At 38.8% G+C, this 23,668-nt stretch overlaps 1 protein-coding gene across 10 annotated transcripts in view; it reads right to left on the bottom strand.

Annotated features, from left to right (window-relative positions):
- nid2a (nidogen 2a (osteonidogen)) overlaps positions 1–23,668 on the bottom strand; it is a 48,950-nt gene that overhangs the window by 22,100 nt on the left and 3,182 nt on the right. For all 10 annotated transcript variants that reach the window (XM_007541700.2, XM_016665826.1, XM_016665827.1 and 7 more), the window contains exons 4-16: positions 16,357–16,458; positions 16,114–16,253; positions 15,272–15,404; positions 14,942–15,190; positions 13,934–14,045; positions 9,678–9,717; positions 9,495–9,604; positions 9,217–9,350; positions 8,776–8,887; positions 8,286–8,486; positions 7,642–7,872; positions 1,973–2,116; positions 836–964 (exon numbers count right to left, since the gene is read on the bottom strand). In XM_007541700.2, the coding sequence (XP_007541762.1) occupies positions 836–964; positions 1,973–2,116; positions 7,642–7,872; positions 8,286–8,486; positions 8,776–8,887; positions 9,217–9,350; positions 9,495–9,604; positions 9,678–9,717; positions 13,934–14,045; positions 14,942–15,190; positions 15,272–15,404; positions 16,114–16,253; positions 16,357–16,458 (1,837 nt within the window). The remainder of the gene's footprint in view (positions 1–835; positions 965–1,972; positions 2,117–7,641; positions 7,873–8,285; positions 8,487–8,775; positions 8,888–9,216; positions 9,351–9,494; positions 9,605–9,677; positions 9,718–13,933; positions 14,046–14,941; positions 15,191–15,271; positions 15,405–16,113; positions 16,254–16,356; positions 16,459–23,668) is intronic.

Here is a 23,668-nt window from a genome sequence, read left to right as displayed (position 1 = left end):
ATCTTCCACTTTGCTGTTTCCCTTCAGCCTGTCCTCCTCACACTAGACCTGTCCTCTCATTAGTCATCCCTCCTTCCTTCTTAATGTAAGTCTAGCGTTTGCAGCTGGACTTCAGGAATACTTCCAAAGTCCAGAAAGTGCAGAAAAAGAACTCAAAATAGAGAAACTATATTGGTTGCTACTATAGTTAAGACACATTACATTTAAAATATTTTGGCTTTAATGCTAAAATTATGGAAGAAAATCTACTGGATGCTACGGGAGTTTTGAATAAGGGGTAGATTTGCCTTTTAGCAGGACAATAAATTACAATCTGATTCTTTGGATAAGTCAGAATGGTCCAGTCAAAGTCTTAGAAACTAGTGTTTCTAAGATTAGCCACCACAGATATAACATAAAAGACTTGCAGCAGGAAAGTAAATGCATGCCACACTTTTCAGATTTATATTTTAAAGACATTTTGGTTTCACTTCATAATTATGTGTCACATAGATCCAGTTGGAATCTATTTTCACCTGTTTCCCTGCCAAATAAATACAAAAATAAATAAATAAATAAAAATCCCACAGCATGATAGTGCCACCACAATGTTTCAGAGTGAAAAATATAAATACAGCTCTGAAAAAAATTAAGAAACCACTGAACCAGATTGAAAACCTCCTGGTTATTCCACCAAATATTGGTTTCTGAACTCTTCCTGAGTTAAAACAGGTGATGTATATTTCATTTTTGTTCTGCCTGTTAATGAGAAAATGAGAAAATATGTGATAAAGTTCAAGATAAATAAATACTTGTGGAAAATAGGCCAAGTATATAGTATTTCCGTCTGTCTTACCAACACACGTCCGGCTTTCGTAGCTCAGTTCAAAGCCGCTCTGGCACTGGCAGCGGTGCGTCCCGGGAAGGTTCAGGCACTGGGAGTAATCGCCACACGAGCTCAAACCCTCTGCACACTCATCGATGTCTGCATCAAAGGCAGGGAGGGAACGTCAGACACTCTGTAAACCAGGACTGCCCCGTCTAAAACCAACACCAAGCCACATGTGGCACAATAAAGGAGTAATTACTGTTTACTGTTCCTATAACCTGTAACTCCCTCCTTGCTGCACCGGCTGATACCTGAATTCTTGGCAGTAAATGCATTATTCTGCACCAGCTGATCTGTGAGACACTGAAGTCTGGCCATGGGAACCGCGGGGCCTTCTCGGTGCTGTCAGCAGGAAACAGACACCACCTGCTGACCTGATGACAAACCGCTCACCAGCTCAAAGCCTTACATGTCGCTTTTTACAGGGGAAAGAGAGAGGAGGAGAAAACTGCTGGTTCCAGTCATCCACACTGTACCTGAGCCCTCAACACTAGACTGACAGCTGCTGAAGAAGCACAGGAGTTTTGCCTTGAACTTTCAGCCAGGTACATTTAGATCCCACAGACGCGTAATTAGTACTCCGCTTCAACAGAGAAAACAAGAGATTGGATTTGTTTTGCACAAATAACACCAAACCAAGACGTATTCTGGGAAAAATCACTTGTTTTTCCTTTTGTATCTGTAAATAAAATGGCTGTGAGAAAGTGGCTACAGGAAGCTGAAGGTTATTCTGAGGCCACAGATCGGATTGCTCTTTGCCAGCCGCATAGAGATAACATCAATTTCATGACTAAGTGTGTGACTGACTATATAAACTTGTTTATGGATGAAACCATCTCCACCAGAACACCGAGACCTTCCCCTAATAACAAACCCTGCATCACCAGTGACTAAAGGAACTGCAAAACGAGAATAAAAGAGTCTTTAGGGAGCGAGACAGGGAGTTATTTACACAGAACAAGCTCAGTCATGGAAATCTACAATAACTGACAAAGTATTTTCGAATTGTATATCAAGAAAATATCCGTCCTTCATCTCCATAAGAACAAAAATCAAACACAATCAGTATGAGTCTCCATGTTTGAGTGGAAAGACTGAAGGTACCGTAACAGTTCTGTCCATCTCCTCTATAGCCAGTAGCACACTGGCACCGGAAAGCTTGGCCCTCCAGTGGGATGCACTGTGCTGTGGTGTCGCAGTCATGGTTCCCGGCATAGCAGGGGTTCAGCAGTTCAACCTCCGATGAATCTGTTGCAACATGCCAAATACAAGAGAACCAGGTCAGCAAAGGTCACAGCGAAACACTGATTTCAGTTTAATGCAGCTTGGATGAGATTAGATAAAGAGACTGGATTAGACTCCTGTACTAATCGGACTTTTCATGTTGCTTTTGGAGAACACAAGGTTATTTAGTTTTGTCCTGGGTTTGATTCACACATTTTACACAAAAACATGATCACGTCAGAGACACCCTGAACATTATGATGGTAGGGTGGGTACACGTCCGCTAATCTGCTAATGCGCCAATAGCGAAGCTAATTTTTTTAGTTGGCGTGTTGGTGTTTTTGCTAACTTTTGAGCACATTTAGTTACTACTAAATTAATTTTTCTGGACACATTTTAAGGCTTGCTTAGGAAACAGTCAAGTAAATTAGCTGTTTTAACTAATTTAGTGTTTTTTAAACTGTTTTTTGTTGTTTTTTAAACTTTTGATTGAATAACGTTCAATATCTCTGTTGAAGTTTTGGTTATCAACAGTTAAGAGTGTGTCAGGTAGTTAGATGTGTATATTCATGCTCTTATTTTGAAGGCTGTTTACGTAGCAGTTCAGTTTCCTCTCATGTTCTCTTTCGTTGATGTTACACGTCATAAATGCTCAATATTGTAATCTTATAAAGACAGATATAATTAGCAATTTAGCGTTAGCTTCAGCTAATTACTGGGATGTTATAGCAATTTAGCATGAGCAGAACTAAGGTTTATGATCAGTACACAACTAGCCTTATAGTTAGCGTGATGGTGGCACCTTCAGGTGCTTTCCTAAAGATAAACCCGACTTGTGAAGTTAGCTCTTTGTAATATCCTGCTTTTATTTTGAAATTATTTCATTTTGTAATACAACGTAGGTGCTGCTTTGTTCCTCTAACTCAAATATTACAACTTCATATAGTATGTTTAGTTGAAAGTACATATTCTGGCGTTTAGAAATAACACCTCGAGTCATTAGATCAACTGCAATCTGGGACATTTACTGTTAATATTTTGATGATTACAGAAAAACATATCCATGGAAACATGTAAAAAGTTCCAGCTAAATTCCCTTGCGATGGTTTCCTCCAAAGAGGGGACTCCCCTCAAGTTCCCAATACAAATAAAACATGTGGATGAGGTTAGGCGCACATGTCCCAGACATTAGAGAGGAGACGACATACAAACAGGAGAAGGGCTTTGTGGTGTTTCCTCATACCGCCGTCTGGTTCAGATGAATAATTTCGAAAGCAAATAAAAATAAAATAATAAAAACCTCAGACGGATTTCCAGAGAATCTGGCAGAACAAAAAACTCTGGGAAATCATTAGAAAAGAATGTCAGAAGATGTCTAAATGTGCTAAGAATTAGAGACGCGGTTCAGATTCTGCAGGACGAGAAGTCATGCTGCTCTTCTGAGCCTCAAAACTGGTCCAACATGAGTGTGGTGTCCCATGAAAACATGACATTTTAAAGGATGTTGCATATTACACAGAGAGGTCATTTAACATAAAACCAGGAAGAAATAGTAATGTCTGTTCTTAATGACGTGTAAGAGATTTAGCAACCATCAGAGGTTTTTTCTACCATAAACAGCATAAACTAAACGCACAGCTTGCCTTCATCTCCCCGGGCCAGAGAACAATTTTGGCTCATTATCAGAGAGGGAGAGAAAGACTCTTCAAAGTGCAATGTGGCCAGGAAGGAGGGCAGATGAGAGGCAGCGCTCCACATGGATGGGAGAAAAATGCCTGACGGATAATTAGAGACAGGGAGAGAAGGAAGGCGAGCAGGACAGAGGGGTGAGGAACACACACATCCCACACATGCACTGCACACCATCAAAGTGATGGCTGCAGCTTCCCACCTGTTGCTTTTTACGTGGTTCCTCTTCCTCTCAAGCAAACACAAAAGCACGGACTGAACAAGAGAGAGCCGGTTTTTAAAACGTTATGGCTAACTGTTAGCACACAGAGCAGGGTTTCTCCTGCAGGTCCCAACTCAAATTCAAGACTTTTTAAGGCCTTTTAATGAAATTCAAGACAGACATTTACAGTACATCACATGTTGTCACCTCCCTAAAAAAACTGACTAATTTTGCCTAAATCATCTTTTGGAAATAAAAATGGGGTGATTTTTTTGTTTCCAAATTCACTTTTTTTTATTATTTGAGGAAGGTGATGAAGCTAAAATCCTCAGGTGTCAAAATTAGCCTTTTCTTTCTATTAAATAATGCAAAAATCATCCTATTGTGAATTCTTTCACCGTCACCTGCATAACAATAAACTGAACAAGTTCCATTTTTTTACGCAAACCAACATTAGTCTGAAATTTGCCTCAATGATTACAATTTTTTAAACTTTTTGAGACAATTGTTTTGTATTTTTTTGGTCTACAAATTGTTTTTGGTTCATTTTCAGTGGGAATAACCAGAATGTTCTTTTAAAACCTTTGTTATGTGTAGCCCAATGGGTTTCTGAGAGAAAAAAAAAACCACAGGATGGAAATCTCAAAAATAAATGTAAAAAGTGTTCATCTCACCTGCATCAGCTCCATATGCCAGAGGACCAAATTTGAACCATTTTTTATCTGCAGTCAGGGGCCACACAAACTCATTCCAAGGGCCATAAATGGCCCCTGTAGCACACTTTGGACACCCTTGCTCTACAGACAACCCAGAATGCGTCTAGCCTCATATGAGTTAGCAAAAGTGATCCAATGGTGAATACAAATGTCGTTTAGGCAACTGGAAACATGATAAAGGCAGAAAAGCTAGCTAGATAGCTAGCTAGGTTATGTTAGCAGCTAGCTACCGGTAGCACAACTCAAACTTTTACCTGACAGAAAAGTACTGCGAGAAAAAAATTACAAGATTAACTAACTCTAGACTTTTTATTAATGAATTTAAAGTCAACTTACTTTAAAAGAAGAAGAAGAAAAAATTCATAAATTAAAAAAATGAGTCTTAATTTTAGATGCACAAATTTAAGACCTTTTAAGGATGTGGACAACCGTCGTTTTGCTACTTTATAACCCAACCTTCTTTGTATTTTGATTAGATTTGATGTGATACACCAACACCAATCAGTGCATCACTGTAATGTGGAAGAAAAAGATGTATTTTTATCAGGACCAACACAACTTTAACCAGGAATTGTGCTTGCAACTAGAAATTCATTAAAAAAATCTCCATCCATACTTTTATAGCCGTAGGCTGAAGACGACCATTTTGGTTTTACATCAGGACAATAATCCACCAGTGACTCCATTACAGGAAATGTAGAATGTGATGTTTTTAAAGCCTCCTAAAGGCGAATATATACAGTTAAGTAGTTGTGTGGTTGTCTTATCACTTCAGTGCCTTAAGCATGTCTGCAATCCCTGATTCTCATGACCTCACAGGGCAGCTATTCTGCCCAGCAACCCCCCTCTTCAACAAAATCTGTCATTGGCTGAGATATTATTTCCCAGAAAGTGGAATTAACACACACAAAAAAAGCTTTCTGTCCACACACACATCACTTAGCCCGTGTTTATGGAGCCTCAGATCCCAGCAAGCTCTTCCAGCTGTGTTCAGTGTATTAGCATGAGCGTGTGTCATCTTTGACTTTTTAATCAGAGCGCCGACGTTCCGGTGAAAGAAACTTGGTCTGTGTCCAAACGCTGGGCAGAAAAAGCAGGCTTTCTCTGGCTTTCTGCCGCAAACTCTGTCTTTTCCACTTCATCTTTTGAGCAGCCTCCATCTTCAATTATGTTTTTTATAAACTGATTGGGTTAACCCCTGAAAGTCCTGACCTAAATATAGCTGAGACTCTGGCAAAACCAAAAGAAAATGGCGTATTAGTCTTTCCCCGGTGGTTGGGCGCTAGGGCAGTCGTTCATCCAGCGATCCGCCATGTTTTTGAGTTAGAAAATATTGAAAGTTGACATGAAATTTGAAAATATCACTTGATAATTATGTTATTAAAAGATTGGAAGATTAATTCCTGAACACCAACTATAAAGTGTTGTAAAAAGCAAACATTAAAAAGAGAACTTAAAAAATAAGCAATGCTAAGCCTGGTGGGGCACAAGTAAAGCCTGGCGGCCCGCCAGGCTTATAATAGGTAAACCCTGGAGGAATCTGAAAAAATATGACACAAATCAAGGGGTGTAGATACTTTTGGGTTTAAAACAACTATCCTGAAGGAGTTTTAAACTTTTCAGTCATTAATCTAATAAAATACTGAAACAAATATTAATAGAATTAGATAATCTGTTGGATTAAGTCTGTTGATCTGTGGTAAAAAGAGCAAAATGACCTAAAAACAAACACTTCAATCATGATATTTTAGCCTTGAAACCACAAAACCAAACATTTCCAATCAAAATACACAAATTATATGTATTCACACACGGCTCCTGTTGGCACACAACTCTGTTCCAGTCACTTTAGCTCAAAGTGTTAGCAAACACCCAAAGCATGACTGCAATTATATGGATGATGCAAAATAAATGTCAACTGTGACACAAACTGCAATTAAAGCAACACTGAAAGTGATTCTACTCGGAACATGAACCATTTAACATAAACACTAACAGTTGTACCTTAACTCTGAACCCGGGTTAAAGTATTGAGTTTTATTTATGCGTCTAAACTGTCATTACTAGGTGAATCTTTTATGGCACAGGGTAATCTGGGTCACAGTCCAGTTAAGATCCAGAACTGAAACTATAATCAGTGTGCTAACTGCTTCCATGTGTGTCAGCCTTTTCTCTCTGTTGTTTATGTTTTTCATGGTTTAGTGCTAAAAGCCAACTTGGAAACCTTGAAAGAATTAAAAACTCAGACAATCTGTTCCACTCATTAAGTTCTGATGAGGCTCTAATGGTAAAATTTGAAAATATTTGTCATTAAACTTAAATTTCTGTATTATTATTTTTTTATTGGAACGTTTAATTATCCTAAATGTTGTATTTTTATTAGCTGTCAGTGGAAAATCATCCTAATTTACAGAAATAAAGGCTTGAAAACATCAGTCTGTGTATTCACTTTGTTATTTCAGTTACTATAATAACTTAGCAATATGTTTCTCATTTAACATTCACATTTTACCCACATATATTATTTCAGATTACTAGGATTATTAATATTTGTTCCATCGATATTCAGTAACTACTGATAAAGTTTAGAGAATTGCCAAGTAAATTATTGCTGTAGATTTTATGTGGAAAAACAAATTTAGATGATGCTGAGATGATGTTTTCAAAGCTAGCAAAACGGTTAGCGCAAACAAAAAAAAAATTAGCAGATTAGCAGAAGTGTGTTCACTACTGCTATTATCAAACAGTACATCTTAAAAATAATCCAATTCAGAGCTCAACTCATGTCAAAATCTACTACATAAGCATTTTTTAAAGGATTTTTACTCGTTAAAACATCTAGCTTAGCTTCTGTTGACCTCTCTGCATTCGAGTCCTGCTTGCATCTCGAAAATTAACAGATTATCAACTGGACTATGAGGCGGGAGGTTTAGGATGCTAACCTCCGACCGGGCTGATCTTGTTGGTGATGGCGTATCTCAGAATCCGCTCCTCCTTGACGTACATCACAAACACCCTCTCCATGTTGATCTGCAGCGTCTCCGGGGTGGCAGCCCGGTTTCCGTGGCGACAGTCGCGGTAGGTGATGTTCTGCTTCAGATGGAACGTGTACGACTCTGAAACCTTTTCAGGCAAACCGACGGAAAACTCCCTGACAGAGCTGGAGGTGGTGACTGCAGGACGAGAAAACAAAAACAATAATCTGCTATTCGGATAATCTTCCTCCTTGAGCTACTGAACAAATGCACCGCTCCCGACCAAGAACAACCAATCAGAGCCAGGAGGCGGGTCTTAACGCTGTCAATCAACCTCGTGTACAATGCTAAATGTGCTAATAGCAGAAAAAGTTGGAAAACCCTCACCAGTGGCTATGCTAACTACTCTTAGCATTGTTAGCAGGCTATGTTGTGTTTTGTTGAGAGTGATTGATAGCGCTGAAACCCGCCTCCTGGCTCTGATTGGTTGTTTCTAACTGAGTGGTTAGTACTGGGAAGAGGCAGAACATAATGATAATTTTGACAAATATGTGACATACTGTAGCTTTAAAATGGTTTAAATTGACCATCTCATGTAATATAATGTTTACCAAACGGGTAGTACTGGTAGGTCTCCTTGAAGGGCTTCACAGTAACTTCAGCTCCAGGTGGAACGAAGGGAACATTGCCACTAATGACAGTATCCACAGTGAGGTGGTTGTGTTCGTCAAGGCCGCGGCCAGTTTGCGTGATGGACAGGCGCTGGTTGCCGGGGCTAAACACCACCTCAGCATGACGAGTGAACTCTGCACCTGGTAACAAAACATCAACAAATCAATCACTGTCAGGTTTGCTTTTTTACACTGCTTTACTGGTGCTGCTCTTGTCTACAAGGGGGGAAAAAATGTGCTCTCCAAAACAAACACGCATGCAGCTGTTTCCTATTAAACGGAGGAGGTAGACTCTTCATATCGCATCGCATCTCTGGAGAAAATGCATCTGGCTGGGCGACGAGTCAGCGAGGCACAAAATGTCCTCGCCACAGAACAATCTGCATGTGTGGCTGGAGTCGTCCAAGGAAATGGACAAAAACAAGATCACCTGTGATTTTAAATCCCGCTTGGCCATTGGGCAGCTCCAGAGCAAACAGCCAGCCGAAAAGCTCTCCGACTGGTGACACCGACATCATGGCCCAGCCCACTGGTTCTGGTACCTACATGACAGAAACGTAAGCTGCTAATTGCGCTAATCAATAACATGACAAGTTAAAAGCTACAACTTTATAATTATTTTGTTTTATATGATGTCGCCTCTACTTCCAATAAAATGAATGACTGCTTACCGTAGCAACTATAACTATAGATTAGACTAACAACAAGCTACTAAAGGTGAATTATTTATAGCAATTAGTTGTCTGTGGAGACTTTCTAATTCACTAAATTAATATTATTTATTTGTAAAATGTAGTTTTATTTTTTTCGGTTTAATATTTTGTTGTGACTGTGTCTCTGGAGGTTAAAGGTTACGTTTTGAGTCGTCTACCTCACTAATGGCTGTGTAAGCTCTTCCATCTGCAACCACGATGTAGGCGTGAAGGTCGATGTTGTTCAGCTCAACCGGAGTCGAACCCACCGTCACCGTGCCGCTCACTTTACCGCTGACACGCTGAGGAGCGCCTGGAGAGCAGGACGACGTCAAACATACAAAAAAGTCTCCTTGTAGACCATTTTTGTGCTTCTTTTAAAGGTTTTAATGGTACTAGTGGCCTTTAAATGGACCAGTGTTGGGAACTGAACTGTGTTTAAAATGTACCGTCTTACCGTCTGGCAGACAATGGCGGCCATTTCCGTAGAAGCCCGGTTGGCAGTGGCAGCAAAATCCTGTGGGGTAATCTGAGCAGAATGCATTCTGGGAACATTGCTGCTGGAACCTAAACCACAAGATAGATCAATATGTTTAGTCATAAAGCTACTGAAAGCAAGCCAAAGATAGTTTTCACTAACCTGGCGCATGTTTCCTTGTTCTCTGTAGTGTACTGGATCACTGAGTAAGAAAAAGAGAGTTATAGTTCCATACTCTGCTTGTTAAAACCCCAAACTTCAGTGAATTTCATTTTGATTTTGTGTTTTGTTGTAAAGTGGAAGGAAAACATTTGGAGCTCAGACAGATCGAATGGAGAAAATCTGCAAACACAAACTCAAATTTAAGACTTTTTCAGGCCATTATACGTTAAATTCGAGACCCGAATCGTGACAGAAATGTACAAAAGAAAGTTTTCTATTTTATACAGTAGCAGTGTGAATATTTTTTTTCTGAATGATTGTGGCATTGTACAGGTTGGCAACAGAAATGAGCCAGTGGCAAAAAAAGCCAGCTAGCAAGGGTATGTTAGCAGCTATTAGCAGTAGCCTCAACTGCCTCGAGTCACTGAACTCACACGACTCAAAATGAAAAGTCCCAGCAGAATGTAGCAGTCTAAATAGAGATCCCGTTACAAAATTTAAGAACTCTGATTAAATCCAGCTTACATATTTTCTAGTTTTAAGGCCTTAATTTCAGAAACAAGTTTTTCAGGCTTTTTAAGGATGCACCGAAACCTTGCAACACATGAATATGCTTCATATTTTCTAGGTTTGTCCTATATTTAACTCCATTCATCTTTTCATTACCTCTGATGTGACATTATGGTTAATTTTCATGTTTCTGTATTTTCTGCTGTATTGCTAAATGCGACAGTGCAGTCGTGTCTATGTTAGCTTTAGCGTCATATTTGTTATCTTGATTACGACATTTATAATTGCTCTGGCTTAAAAGACAGAATTGGAGGAAAACAAATTGGACATAGCTGGTATTCATGCATGGAAATCCAGGCAGGATGTGTGGATGGGATCTGGGGAAATATGTAGACATACACAAACATATGTCGAAGCGCTTCTTGGACAGAAACCAGCTGCTGCAGTCCCACCTCCCACAGCTTTCTGCTCGTGAGGACACGTGTTGCAAAAACCGTTTTCTGCTTCGCTTAGCGACACAATTAAACGGTTCAGATCACCAACGAGACAAACAATCTAACCTTCACAGCTCAGTTTTATCCCCAAATCAATCACAAGAGCTTGGAAAGGCTAAACAATCTGAGGTTTCAATTTTTCAATACAAGAAGTGAAGCAAACTGTTTGTAAGTTATCTGGAAACAAGGAAAATGTAGCAACCTGCATTAAAAAATGGAGTAAACAGGTTTCTTGGAAGCCATGTTGGAAGTTTCCAAAAGTCGGGTAAAACTAAAAGTGACAAACTTTACTCAGTACTTCCAAGTGACTGTTTTCCTTTCTTTTCTTTCTTTGTAACAGCGCACGCACATCTGCTGTGGTGCAGGAGAAATCAAACTTTAAACCTTTAAAAGCTTAGAAAAATGATCATTTTTAAATTCTTAATGTTATTTTTTTAGGGGTGTTTATTGGCGGAGCGGGTGTGTCCCTGTTTTTATTTTCTTCCTGGCGAACATGTGAGTTGATTTTAAGACAAAACAGTCAGGACAAACAAATCTTCGTGTTAGAACGGCCTAGTAAAAGTCCAGATTAAATCCAGCTGGGAGTTTATGACTAAAAAGTGATTCTCAATCTCTCCATTCACTAATTAGAAGCAGTTTTGTAAAGAAAAATGGAGAAAATCTCTAAATGTGCAAAGATTGACACAGGAGGGATGACAAATATGCAGTTCTTACTTTTCAGAATTTTATTTGCAAAAACTTTTAAAAGTAATATTTAATTCTCTGGAACTTTATCTTGTAAAGTTACAATATATGCAGAAAAACCTTTAGTTTAGTAATGTGTTTTTTTTCTCTGTTTTGTCTCATCTTATGACTTCTGGTTGGTTTTCTTATTTCCTCAGATAAAATATATCTAAAATATCTACAATAAGAACAACAGAAAGAAACAAAAAACTCAGTTTTCTTGTAATTTAAGGTAAAATCTTTTCTGAGAAGATCCTGAATTATTCTCTCGTTGAAGCTAAGTGACTTCATGAGTTTCGACCCACACAGACTCGTTAAACCTTATGTAACCAGGTTGACTGAAAACATTTTCTGTTTATGACTAAATCCTTGGAGAGCAGTAGCAAAGGAGGGAGTGCTGAACACACACACACACACACACACGTGCACGCACACACACACACACACACACACACCAGGAGTCGCGCTGCACAACGGCTGTATTGTACTGCTAGCTGCAGAGCAGCTCCGCCGCAGAAAGCAGGGGTAGAGTTACCCTCCTGCTTCTCACTGTTCCTCCATATTGGCTCATATTTGATACATACTGTCACTGCTGAACACAAAAATAAACTTTTAACAGATTTAGAGGGAATTTTAAGAGTTAAACCAACACAAAGTAGTGTTTAAGTATGATTGGAGAGGAAAATATAAATGGTTTTAAACCGGTTTTATAATAATAATAAAAAAATCTGAAAAGTGTGGTGTGCATATGTATTCAACCCTCCATGTTGAACAGCAGGTGGTTTAATTTTCCTTCACACTCAGTGTGTTATACGTAAACCATAAAGTCTTTTATTAAATTTATAAATAGTTTTGAAAATCACCCAAATGAAAGCTGCAGTAAAATGACAAACTAGGGAAGAAATTCACCAGATGTGAACACTGTAAATCTACAAAACCAAATTCAAAAAAGTTTTTTAAAACACAAGAAAACATACATCTCTTATTTTTAAATTTGATTTGAATATATATTTAAGGTATAAGTAGAGTAAGTGTAAATAAATAAACATAGACGAATCTAACAAACAGTAACAACAAAAAAGGATATATAAAGAAAACATTTTTAAGAGACATGTGTTTCTGGTTGTGTTAAATCACTTTCCCTCTTAGCTGCACTTATTGAGCAGCAACAGGATCAGAGCTACTGCAGGGCTGCAGTCTATTACTGCAGTAATGCGACTCCCATTTTCAATGGGGGAAAGATCTGAAACTCGGTTAATTCAGCTATTTGTTTAGCATCATTTCACAACAAAAGTCAACTGGTTCACTGTGGGATTGCTTCCCAGGCAACACACACTCCTCATGGAGCCTCATTGTTGAAAGCTGCTCTGGGTTTGTTCTGTTGAAATACCAGGAATCTGCAACACATGGCGCTACAGAGATAAATTTTATGAGATATATAAGGAATTCGGCTAACTGATGGCTTATTGAATCCAAATTTAGTTTCTTTTCTTTCCCAAAAGAAGCTGAAAATGAAGATTATATTTTTCTAGTTTCTAGCTTACAAAAAGAAAAAAAAAAGATTTTAGTTATAAAGGTATAAATTGGTGTCCAATTTCTATAGAAATGTAATTTTTTTGTCAATGTAAAATAACAAAACTGTTTAGAAACCAATGATTTTTACACAAATATTAAAAATCTACAAAGAAATCAACTGGAATGATATGATTTTTTGCTACCAAGTCTTGCTAACACAAACACTCTTCAGTGAGGAAGTTGTTACTGTGGGAAGAATAGATGAATTTAACTATTTTCCATAAAATAAAAATCAATATTTTTACATATTTGTTGTAAAAATATTGCTGTGATTGGTTGTTTTTCGTTGGGAGCGCAGCATTTCTTTAGACGGCAATAGTAGCTTACGGAAGAGATGGAGGAGATTTTCACAGACTATTTGTCTCATATTAAACCGTTGTGACATGGTGACAGTTTTAACAAATATGTAAAAAAAAAAAAAAAAAAAAATTTTTATGCAAAAGTGACATACTGCACCTTTAAAAAGAGAATAGCAGCATCTCAGCTAAAATAATTTTAGCTAGATTTTCTAGCTAATTTAATCGCTGTAAAATCTTGCTCCTAATATAAATAATTAATGAGAACTTACAGCATGAAGACTGGGCAATTCTTACTGCTACTGTATTATAATTCATAAAGAAAAAACAGCAAATAGTTACATTTGAAATTAGCAACCCAAAGAAAATCAGAAGTTAGCTACAAAATCCTATAAGTTGCAGTTTTAAGCAAACAATGTAGGGAACGACTTTTCATGCTTGATAAGACCAAATCTTTGGTGGATTATCTTTTTATAATCTAATCACTAGTCATTCAATTTCTATGAGGATTTTGGATCTAATTTACCAAACTAAAAATATTTTTATTTTAGAAAGAGAAAGCCCACACCTATAACTCCCTACTTATTTTTCCCATGCTATTCTTAGCATGATGTTAGCCAGTAAACAAAAACAGATCCAGGTGTGGTTTGCCTCTCACCTCCTGTGTCAAAGTCAACATCATCTTCATCCACGCTGACGACATGACCTCCAGGGGAGAGGGGCAGGTTGCTTCTCAGAGGGGGGTAGACGTCCAACACCTTCAAAGGAAGCTGCAGAACGAGAGAATAAAAGTTGATCAACTCACAAAATCTCCAGAAATCTATGAGGAGGGAAAACGTTGCATTGACTGTACAGGAGGCAGAATCAGTTTTGTTGACAACAACATTCCCCACAGCCGCAGAATGTGGAGGAAAGCCACTACAGCTTTAAACTGCCCTAAAAACTATTTGGATTTCTGTTTCTAAGTTCCCTGAAGTGAGAGAAGAGACAGGAAAAGACTAGAAAGAAATTAGGCTTCTCAGCTCCTTAGAAGATTTATGTCAAGAGTTTGTTCATCCTATTTGCATGAATCAAGGGAATGAAGGAATGATCCACTTTTTCACCTTCCAATACCGATATCTGAAGTTTAGCATCGTCTGATATCGATCTGATACAGTAAAACAACTGAACTGACTTAAAATGTTAATTTTTTAAACACAGACATAAATGTAATGAATAACAAACTTATTGTTAATAAATCTGCACTTAAATACACTAATACTGTCACAAGCTTGATCAAACATATAAAAACAACTTTAATTTGTTCAGTCAGTGCAATTAGGAGAATAACAGAGGATGTAAAATCAATAATAAAGGCTGGCAAAAACAATACGTTGACTATCTTGGTCAAACTAAACAAATCTTCCAGAAAATTAAGTTAGGAATAAATAATAAAGGATGATGTCGCTCAGAGAATGAAGCATAGAATTAGACTGAATAGATCTACCCAAAAGATCAGACACATTGTCACCGATATCCGATCTAGAATTTGTTCCAAAATCTGGACCGATACAGATACAAGTATCGGATCGGTGCGTCTCTACTGATTACAAGAAGGAAAGTAAGAGGAAGACGATTGAATGAAGGAGAGTTATTTGAAGCAACGACTTAAGGATAAACTTGTTACCTGTGGTTGCTGTTCCTCGACCCGCTGAGTGCCCCCTTCAGGAACCGTCAGTGGAAACCCAGGTGGAGCATACTGCCTTTCTACCGGGTCCAAGGTCAATGGCACGTCTTCTCTGCTGTACGATAACTGGCGATCGGAGTCTTCCGATCGAGGATTTGGAGAGTCGGGACTTCCAGCAGCATCCACTTCCTCTTGGCTCTCTGGCTCAAAGTTGTAATCATCAAACTCATATTCAGGAGTGGTTGAGTCCTTGGAAAGAGAGCAAATGAAGACTTCAGAACGATGAGATGAGAGACCTGAACATTGGACGGCACAACAAACTATTATTACCAGGTAGAGGCCGTAACCAGCAGTAGGGGGGACAGCAAGGAGACCACCAATGGATGCAGGAATGATCTCTTGAAAAGAAAACCGTTTTCCAGTGTGGAAAAGCCAAACACCTGGAACGCCAGTATTCCCAACCCTGGAGAATCAGATCAGGATTCATCAGGTACAGTTGTCAAGTTTTTCCCATCAAGCCAACCAACCAGTAACAATATTTTCTTTCTGATAAATCTACTTAATTTTCACATTGTTTGTTTTAATTTGGCATTAAGAGAATAGATGACAATAGTCCAATGATACCAGGGTTGAAAAGAGGAAACTAAATCAGCATGTGGAGCAAAAGTACAAATTCAAAAGTAAAAACATCAGACAATGCAGAACGAACTTTAAAATGCCTAGCCTAGCAACAGTGTTAGGTTTCTTGGTTGATAGCTAGCCTCATCAGTGAACTGAGTTATTTATCTAAGCAAATACACCGAATATTTTAAAAGGTTTTCTGTTTTATTTGCTGTTTAATTTACAAGGTGAACAAGATTAGAAGTGTTAGCCAACTTATTTGTTAGCTTGTAGCCACCATTTTTCTCTCCATCTCAGTTGTATATGAGTTTGTTGTAAATATTTAAGAGGCTAACAGTGTAAAGTTTCTAAAATGTAACTTTTTTCTGATGTTCAGAACGATCCCGGTCATTTACATGATTGTTTATAATCTTGCAGGTTTCCCCAGTGTATTATAAGCCTGCCGGGCCACCAGGCTTTACCTGTGCAATCACTTAACTGTTTTTAAATCATATGGTCCATGGCTGCCAAAGGTTGATGGTTTTAAGGGCTTGTAATCTAATTTTACTTACTGAGAAAGCCTTTTAACACTGTTTTCATCTTGGGCAACGCTATAAAAAGGTCCATCGGTTTTGGAGATGATGAAAAAAGAAACTTCTCCTCTACTGAAGCCAACTCTAGCAGGAAACTCTATCTCCACATTGTAGGACTCCTGGGAAAACAAATGGAAAACAAGTGATTTCAAACCAGTTTTAGCTGAAACAATACATACATACCGCATGTCTATAACACTGCAGATGACTCAGGAGGTTTACCTTGGGTCGCGTCCCATAAAAGTTGAGTCCATCTTCGGGATAAAGGAAGAGAACGTACGAGTCGGTTTCATCGTATCCAATCACAGTTTGGAACGTATTGACCTTCAGAGACACAATAAAGAAACACAAACTGAAAAGGACTCAAACAGACGTGAGTGTAAGATGTGACTTTATTTATAAAGTCGTACTTCACATATTATTCCTCAGTAGGAAGCAACAGACGTAGATAAAGTCTGTAGCCACCTTCAGTCTCTCTACTTCATGCAGCTTCACCATCATTATCTTCCATTTGCTCCCTACTTTCCCTACAGATCACAGTGTCGTCTGCAAACAACGTAATCATCCCTTTGTGATTATACTGGTTTAAAGGGATTTGTTTTGGAGTTAATATGGAAATAATCTCTCTAAACAGAGATTCATTATTACAATGTAAATCTTGTATTTTATGAAATTGTAACAATCCCATACCAGGTCGTGCTGCTATCTGCTGTACCCCAAGTGACAAGGCCGCCTCCTCTGCTTCAAACACTCACCTCTAATGTTTAATCTTCTCACTTCTCCTCCCCCCTTCCTCTCTCATCTCCTGTTTCGCTGTGTATTGTAGGCTTCTCACCCCTCTTTCCGCTCCTTACACCCACCACAACCATTTGTTGATCTGCCTTTCTAAACATTTAATCTATACGGACCGACGCATGAGGAAACGTGGGCCACTCTGCCTACTACAAACCACACTACAAACACTCAGATTTTATGAATGAGGGAAACACTTTGAGCAACCCTACGCTGTTTTTCTTTGGCGCTGTTCCTGGTTACCTGCATGCACATCGACACAGACAAACAGAAACCGATGTATATACAACACCGCTGGTGCTGACCACCCCCGGCCCAGATGTTGAGCTCCCCAGCTGTCTCCCTCTGAGTCTGACCGTCCTTCAGGGTGCTGTTACAGCTTGGAAACCAGATCTCATTAGACAAAGAGCCACAGGGCGCAAACAAACACAGATGTCCCTTTGCTTATAGTCATCTCATGTGAATGTATGTGGGCCTGCTCCTAATTGTTTACATCAACATCTTAAACCTGTCTTGTTGTTTGTAGGAGGGGGAGGACTTTGTACTGTCCAGACTCTTTCTAATTAGTGAGGAGCAGGAATTTTTTAGACAGTTTTTGTTTAAATACTGCAATTAAATGTAAGTAATCAAGGCAATTAAGAGATGGGTACAAAAAGGTGGTTGGGGTGCATATTTGTGTGTTTCCCCCTTGTATTAAGGGGCTCTGGAGGGAGAACCTTTCAAAGGCCAGAGGAAAAGGTTTAGTAAATCAGAGAAAAAGGAAGTATACTATAATCTATAGCCTAAAGTATTGGCTCAATCACCTCTTTAAAGCATTGAATTCAGATATTCCAATCACCTCTGTGGCCACAGATGTACAAAAAAATCCAGAAACTAGGACTGCAGACTACTTTCCAAAGGAATGGTCTACTCTCAGGAGGTCAAGAAAGTCCAGGATTGTACCTTGTGATTTTTTTCTTCTCACTACTAAATAACCCATATTCAAATGTTAGTGGTATTATAACAAAGTGGAAATGATTGGGAATGACACCAACGCAGCCAAAGCGATCGAGGATCTCCATTCAACCCTTACGTCCCCAAGTGCAATGCAGTGCGTCTGGTGGTGTGATGTTTTAGTGGAACATGTTTCCATGCTGCCATCGGAAACATGTTCTCTGCTGTTCTGTAGAGTGGTGAATGTTGCTTCTCTGTCTGGCAATCCACAGGATGAGTCTTTTTTTGGCAACGGCCAGAAGGACACTTGCCTAACCGCACTGTGTCCAGAGTAACATCTAGTAAAGGGATTGAGGGTCTGTTTTTTCGGGAGCTACATCTCTTCCCATTGGTTCCATTGAAATGAATACCAACGTATTTTGGATAATATGATGATAAACACCAGTACACAAACTAAGGTTTGTAAAATCATGGATGAGTGAGTCTGGTGTGGAAGAACTTCACCGGAAACCCCATCTTAGATGAGCAGAGCCTATTAAAGGTTGTCCAACACATTATGGGTTAAGAATCCATTAAGTCATATTGCGACCTAATACTTCCATAGTGTAGATCTGCTTAAGTTGGGGAACAACAAGCAGACAGTCGTCAGCAGGGAAGGCTAAGGGGGAAACGGATATTGAAGTTTGGACACTTGATCACAATGAAGAGCCAAATACCTCCAGCACTAAGCAGTTTGAATGTAAAGATAATTCTCTTCCTGGGTTGGCTTTATTGCTGTTTGCCTTGTGTTTGGCCTAAGACCTTCTCCTTATGGAGCATGGTCAAAACGACTCCACTAGAAGACGCCCAGAGGGCATGCAAAGCATACTTAAGGATAACATCAGTCTCTTTAGAGGCAGATAAATAACAATTTTACTCTATGACATGATATCAATCCCATTTCCAACATAATTTTTTTCATAGTTACACAAAGTTTAAACCCATTGGTGAATGTTGAAACAAACAAAGACTAGCTCATCCTCCACTCAGCTCTCACATCACTACAACAAACTGGGAAGGAACGAAAGTACATTTCCACCACCATCCATTTGTCTCATGTGGAGCAGGACAGCAGAAATCTGGCACATCTAGTTCCACTTTCTGGACTCTCTAAAGGTTTGGTTAAAGAGTTTGGGGGGTGGATGAACTGGAGGGAAACGGTGTAGATCTGCTAAGTTTAGGGAACAACAAACTGAACATCTTCTGGCAAGAACACCAAGGGAGTCAACAGCTACTTGAGTTTATGTATGATGAAGAAAACCCAAATACCTCTTTTGAAAAAATGTTTGAGCTTTTCTCTCCCCACACACATAGTCACATTCAATAAATTAGAGCAGATATGTTCCTATGAGTTTCGTTTGTCCTTTAAGCAGGTATTGATTTGTCTTTACCGTTGGGAATGGGAGGATACAAAAGCACTAAGTAAATGTTGAATTCACTTGGAATGTCTTCTCTGTGTGACTAAACATTGTGTTAATGTTGTTACAATCACTAATGACTAATGCTATAATCTTCAGTTCGCTCCACCTACTACAGTATATTGGGAAAGGCCCATTTTGTTATGTCTTCCTCCCAATCCCGCCTCTATCTGTTTGGTTGTTTGCCAAATGCTTGTGCTCTTTCACTGCCTTGGCAAAGACCTCTCGGTGTTCTTTACAGACTCACAGCTGGAAGAAAACAAATTACAGCCAACAGAGATGAAAGGCTTTCAGAAATTGTAGCTCAACACTCAACCTTCCTGCAGACATTCCCGCACACCTTTTTCTTTTTTAAAACAGGGTGCTGACACTGGTGGTGCTGACCAAAGACAAACACAGACATAAATTACTGCAAACCTTCTGCTGCTGCTTTTTTTTTCGGGGAGATTATAGATGATTTATGTTATGTGGGTTGCGTTGTCTGCCTGATTGCTGTCTGGACGTCCCGGTAAATAATTACAATGTCTGCATTAAATTTGAATCACACAGCTTCATGTAGTGTGTTCTGTTCTGCAACATGTGTTTCACATGTTTCACATTACACGTAACAAACCGCAGAGCGTCACAGTCTTTAATTTAAACAACCCAAGACCTCTGTGTTAATCAGAGTTGATATACAGGGCTTTATTTAAAACTTTATTTGGCTCACTAACTAACTTTATGAATACCTCACGATAATATTCACACATCTAGAGCTTTTAAATGTTTGTCACGTTAAGAAAAAAGATTGATACATTGATTTTAACATGCTTTACATTAACACCTTAAGGCCTAAGTCTCAAATCTCCGTCTGGATATTTTCTCTTATTTTATTTGTATGGAGTTCTGTAAATGTCCTGTTAGTAAATATATTTGCCCGTTTATCCAGAACATTCTACATTTAGCAGTTATTTAAAGTCTATTAAAAGAGTGTTTCACCACATTAAAATAATAATAACCTGATAATGGCTGGAAAGCGCAACGTCTCCCCTTTCAGAAACCGTTGGTATTTTTCAGATAGCGCAAAGTATCGCGGAGTTACGGTCCTGCAAATCTGGCTTGTAAAAACTGCTGACAACTCTGAAAACGTGTCTACAAATTACTTAAGATGCTTCTGGTATCGCTGTAAATGTTATATAATCTCTATTTTTGTGTCTTTTTTTGTGTCTCTTCGGCCGACACATTCGACTGAATAGCTAAAAACATAAAAAGTGCAGCACAGATGTATACAACCCAATTTATTCCAATACTTCTAAACAAAATCCAGTCCTTAAGAAGGCACCATATTAGTAAACAGAATCCAGATTGATGGACTTAAACAATGAACAAAACCTGTTAGGCACAAACAGAAGACTGGAATGATAGATTATGTGTTAGAATGGTCCAGTCAAAGTCAAAGGCAAGACTTTAAAATCTGCCTGAGTTTGGACCACGTGCCAAAGAAAAATGGGAAAAAACTGGAGTCTCTAAATGCAAAACTGGCAGAGAAGCATCCCAAATTACTTGCATCTATAACCGCAGCAGCATTAACTCTTTTAAAAACCATGTGTCATTTAGTAAAGGTAACATGCTAACTGCTGAAAATACCTCCAAAGAAACCCATTTGCGTAATTACATAGAAGCGCTGCATTTCGGCGCTGTAGTCTTGCACAAATTGAAGTCAGAGGTATGTGTAGTGTGGTTAGCCTGGAGCATAATGTGGAAAAGAGGTCAGGATCCATGTTCTACATGTGTGTTTTTGGTTACTGGTGTTTCAGCCCGTTAACCACAGAGCAGCTGCAAACAGGCAGAGACACAGACAGCAGCTGTGGTCCGGTTGCCAGTATCACCAGCGTGGCTGCAGCGTGGCTGCAGCGTGGGAACTGGCAACACAGGCACACACATTAACACACACCGCCGCACTGATTTCTGGTCAGGAACTGTCCACTCAATGCTCCACTCATGTCTTATAAACTTTTGTGTCTGAGTTTATAAACGTTTGAATTGACTGAAGAACATTTCCAGATTATATTCTGGTTTGTTGAGAGAAAAAAACATATTTTTTCAGACTGGTTTCCAGATTTAATGTCGTTTTTGTCATCCTCACCTCTTAAAAAACTGAAAATCTCAAAGGGTCCCACTGCATGTGGTCAGAATAACATGGTGTTAAAGTTGAAGAGTGGTCAGAACACGCTTTGAGGCTGAATGAACATAATCCAAGAAGAACCCCCAGTCGTCACAGCTGGAGGGCCTCAGAAACAACAAATCATATTCCTGAAACGCTTCCTATGGTGCTAAAGCGAAAACCAAGTTGAATTTTCCACTTGTAGCTCTCATGTGAGGAAGACAGGAAAACTAAAGGGACATTCTGTATGAAATGATCGGCTTAAAACCCTCTTAAGTAGAAATCCTAAGTTTCTATTCATATGGAAGAATTTTCACCCATTCTTTGCTGAATTCCTTTCCTTCAAGTCGGCCACTAAATTTAAGGGTTTTTCTCACCATCTCAGTCAGATTTAAGTCTGTACTTTAACTAGGTCACTCCAAAACCATAATTTATTGGGGATGGCGGGACAGTCTCCTTCAGGATTTTCACCAATAACAGAAAACATAATAGTCCCTGTTGGTACATTGTTTGTTTTATGAAATGCTGTGTTTGTTTTATTCTAGATGCAATGAGACAAAAGTGAATACAGACTTTAAATATATTATTTACATATTATTTAGTAGTTTTAGCTGCATTTCTCCAGTTCTCTTCAATATTACCACAGGTGTGATGAAAATCACCTCTTTTTCATTTTTTAATAAACAGAAATCTCCTGACTAAGCTCAAGTGATAGAGGACATTCCCTGGAAAGGTAAGTAATGCATCTGTTAGATTATTTTGGGGTAGATTAGTTGGTTTTTATGAAACTTTTGGAGTGATGAATATCAATATGATTTAATAATACATAAAGGTGAAGCTACGTTTATTGCATAAAGACTGGAAGTACTTACAGATACACTGCAGCTATGATGGTTAAAGTGGTGAAAGAAATCGCTAACACTGCTCCATTAACACATTCGTTAAAATAAAGTAGGCATTAGCCGATCTATTTCCCACTTCCTGGTTTTTAAGCTAAGTTAAGCTAACCTAAATTAAGCTAAATTAAGATAAGTTAAACAGCATCTGCTAGCTTAAAATCCATGTTTTGATCAAACTTTTACCTTTTAAACTACACTTCTGATCATTATTTTCTGGTCAATATTATTCGAAGCAGAATTACAAAGATTAAAACTGAAGGTAGAATTCTGTAAATATTGATAAAAACAAAAATTGAAAGCTTTCCTGCATAAATCATTACCAAAGTAAGCAAACTTAATATACCAACGTCTTTGTGTTCAAATTGATAAATGTTATGCTAGTAGCATTTTTCTGCATGTAAGTCAATCTATCTTTTTAAGAAAGAATGATGTGAATGGTGACTCTCTTGCTTTATTGGTCTTCATGTCTGTTATTTGTTTCCTTAAGCACTTCTTGTTTCCCGTCCAACTCCAGAACACTCCACAGTCTGGCCCCTCCCCCAAAACGCCATCCCATGACTTCTTATACACAACCTAAAAAACACACACTTCAGGTTAATCAGTTCACACACACACATACCATCCCAGCCCCCTTCCACTCCACCCTGCACCTCTGGCTAATGTCTTCAAAGGAAGAGGCTATCAGTCCAAAGGAGACACAGTGAAGCAGAGACACCAATCCGTTCCAAAAGGATGGACCCTTTAAACTACAAACTCCAGTAGATCAGGAGACTGATCCTGATTTAAAACATTGGCATCACTGCAGTCAAACCAAGCTCAAGGTACTGAGCAAAGTCCTAAAGTGCTTCATAATTGTTTCAATATTTGGCTTTTGATCATGCAGCAAGATAGAAATAAATCTAAAAGAAAATATACAAGGAAAGCGAAGACAAAGAGCAACCACTGCTGAGAGGGTTGGACAGTCACAGAAAGATTCCTTGGGGGTTTTCCTTGAATCTGCCACTCCCTTCATCCCACCATCCCACAAGCTGCACAACAGGAACTACAAAGCAATGTTTGTTCAATCGATCACCTCAGTCTGCCTGGCTTTACTTGGAGACTTTCCCAGGGTTTAACCGAAGCAAAGTTTCTGATGCAGTTCAAGAAAACCTTTTCTAACAGGCCTGTAACTGTGACTTGCTTAAAATGAAGGGCCTATATTTTTCACAAACATGTAGTGACTCAGAAAGTATTGAAACTTTATGCTTTTCATTGAATTAGAGTTTTTTGTGATGGAAAGGAAGGATGAAAGATTCCCAGCTGTGGATCTG

Source organism: Poecilia formosa, unplaced genomic scaffold, assembly GCF_000485575.1.
Source record: "Poecilia formosa unplaced genomic scaffold, Poecilia_formosa-5.1.2 Scaffold625, whole genome shotgun sequence".
NCBI classification, from domain to species: domain Eukaryota; kingdom Metazoa; phylum Chordata; class Actinopteri; order Cyprinodontiformes; family Poeciliidae; genus Poecilia; species Poecilia formosa.
This window is presented reverse-complemented; position numbering and strand designations above follow the sequence as displayed.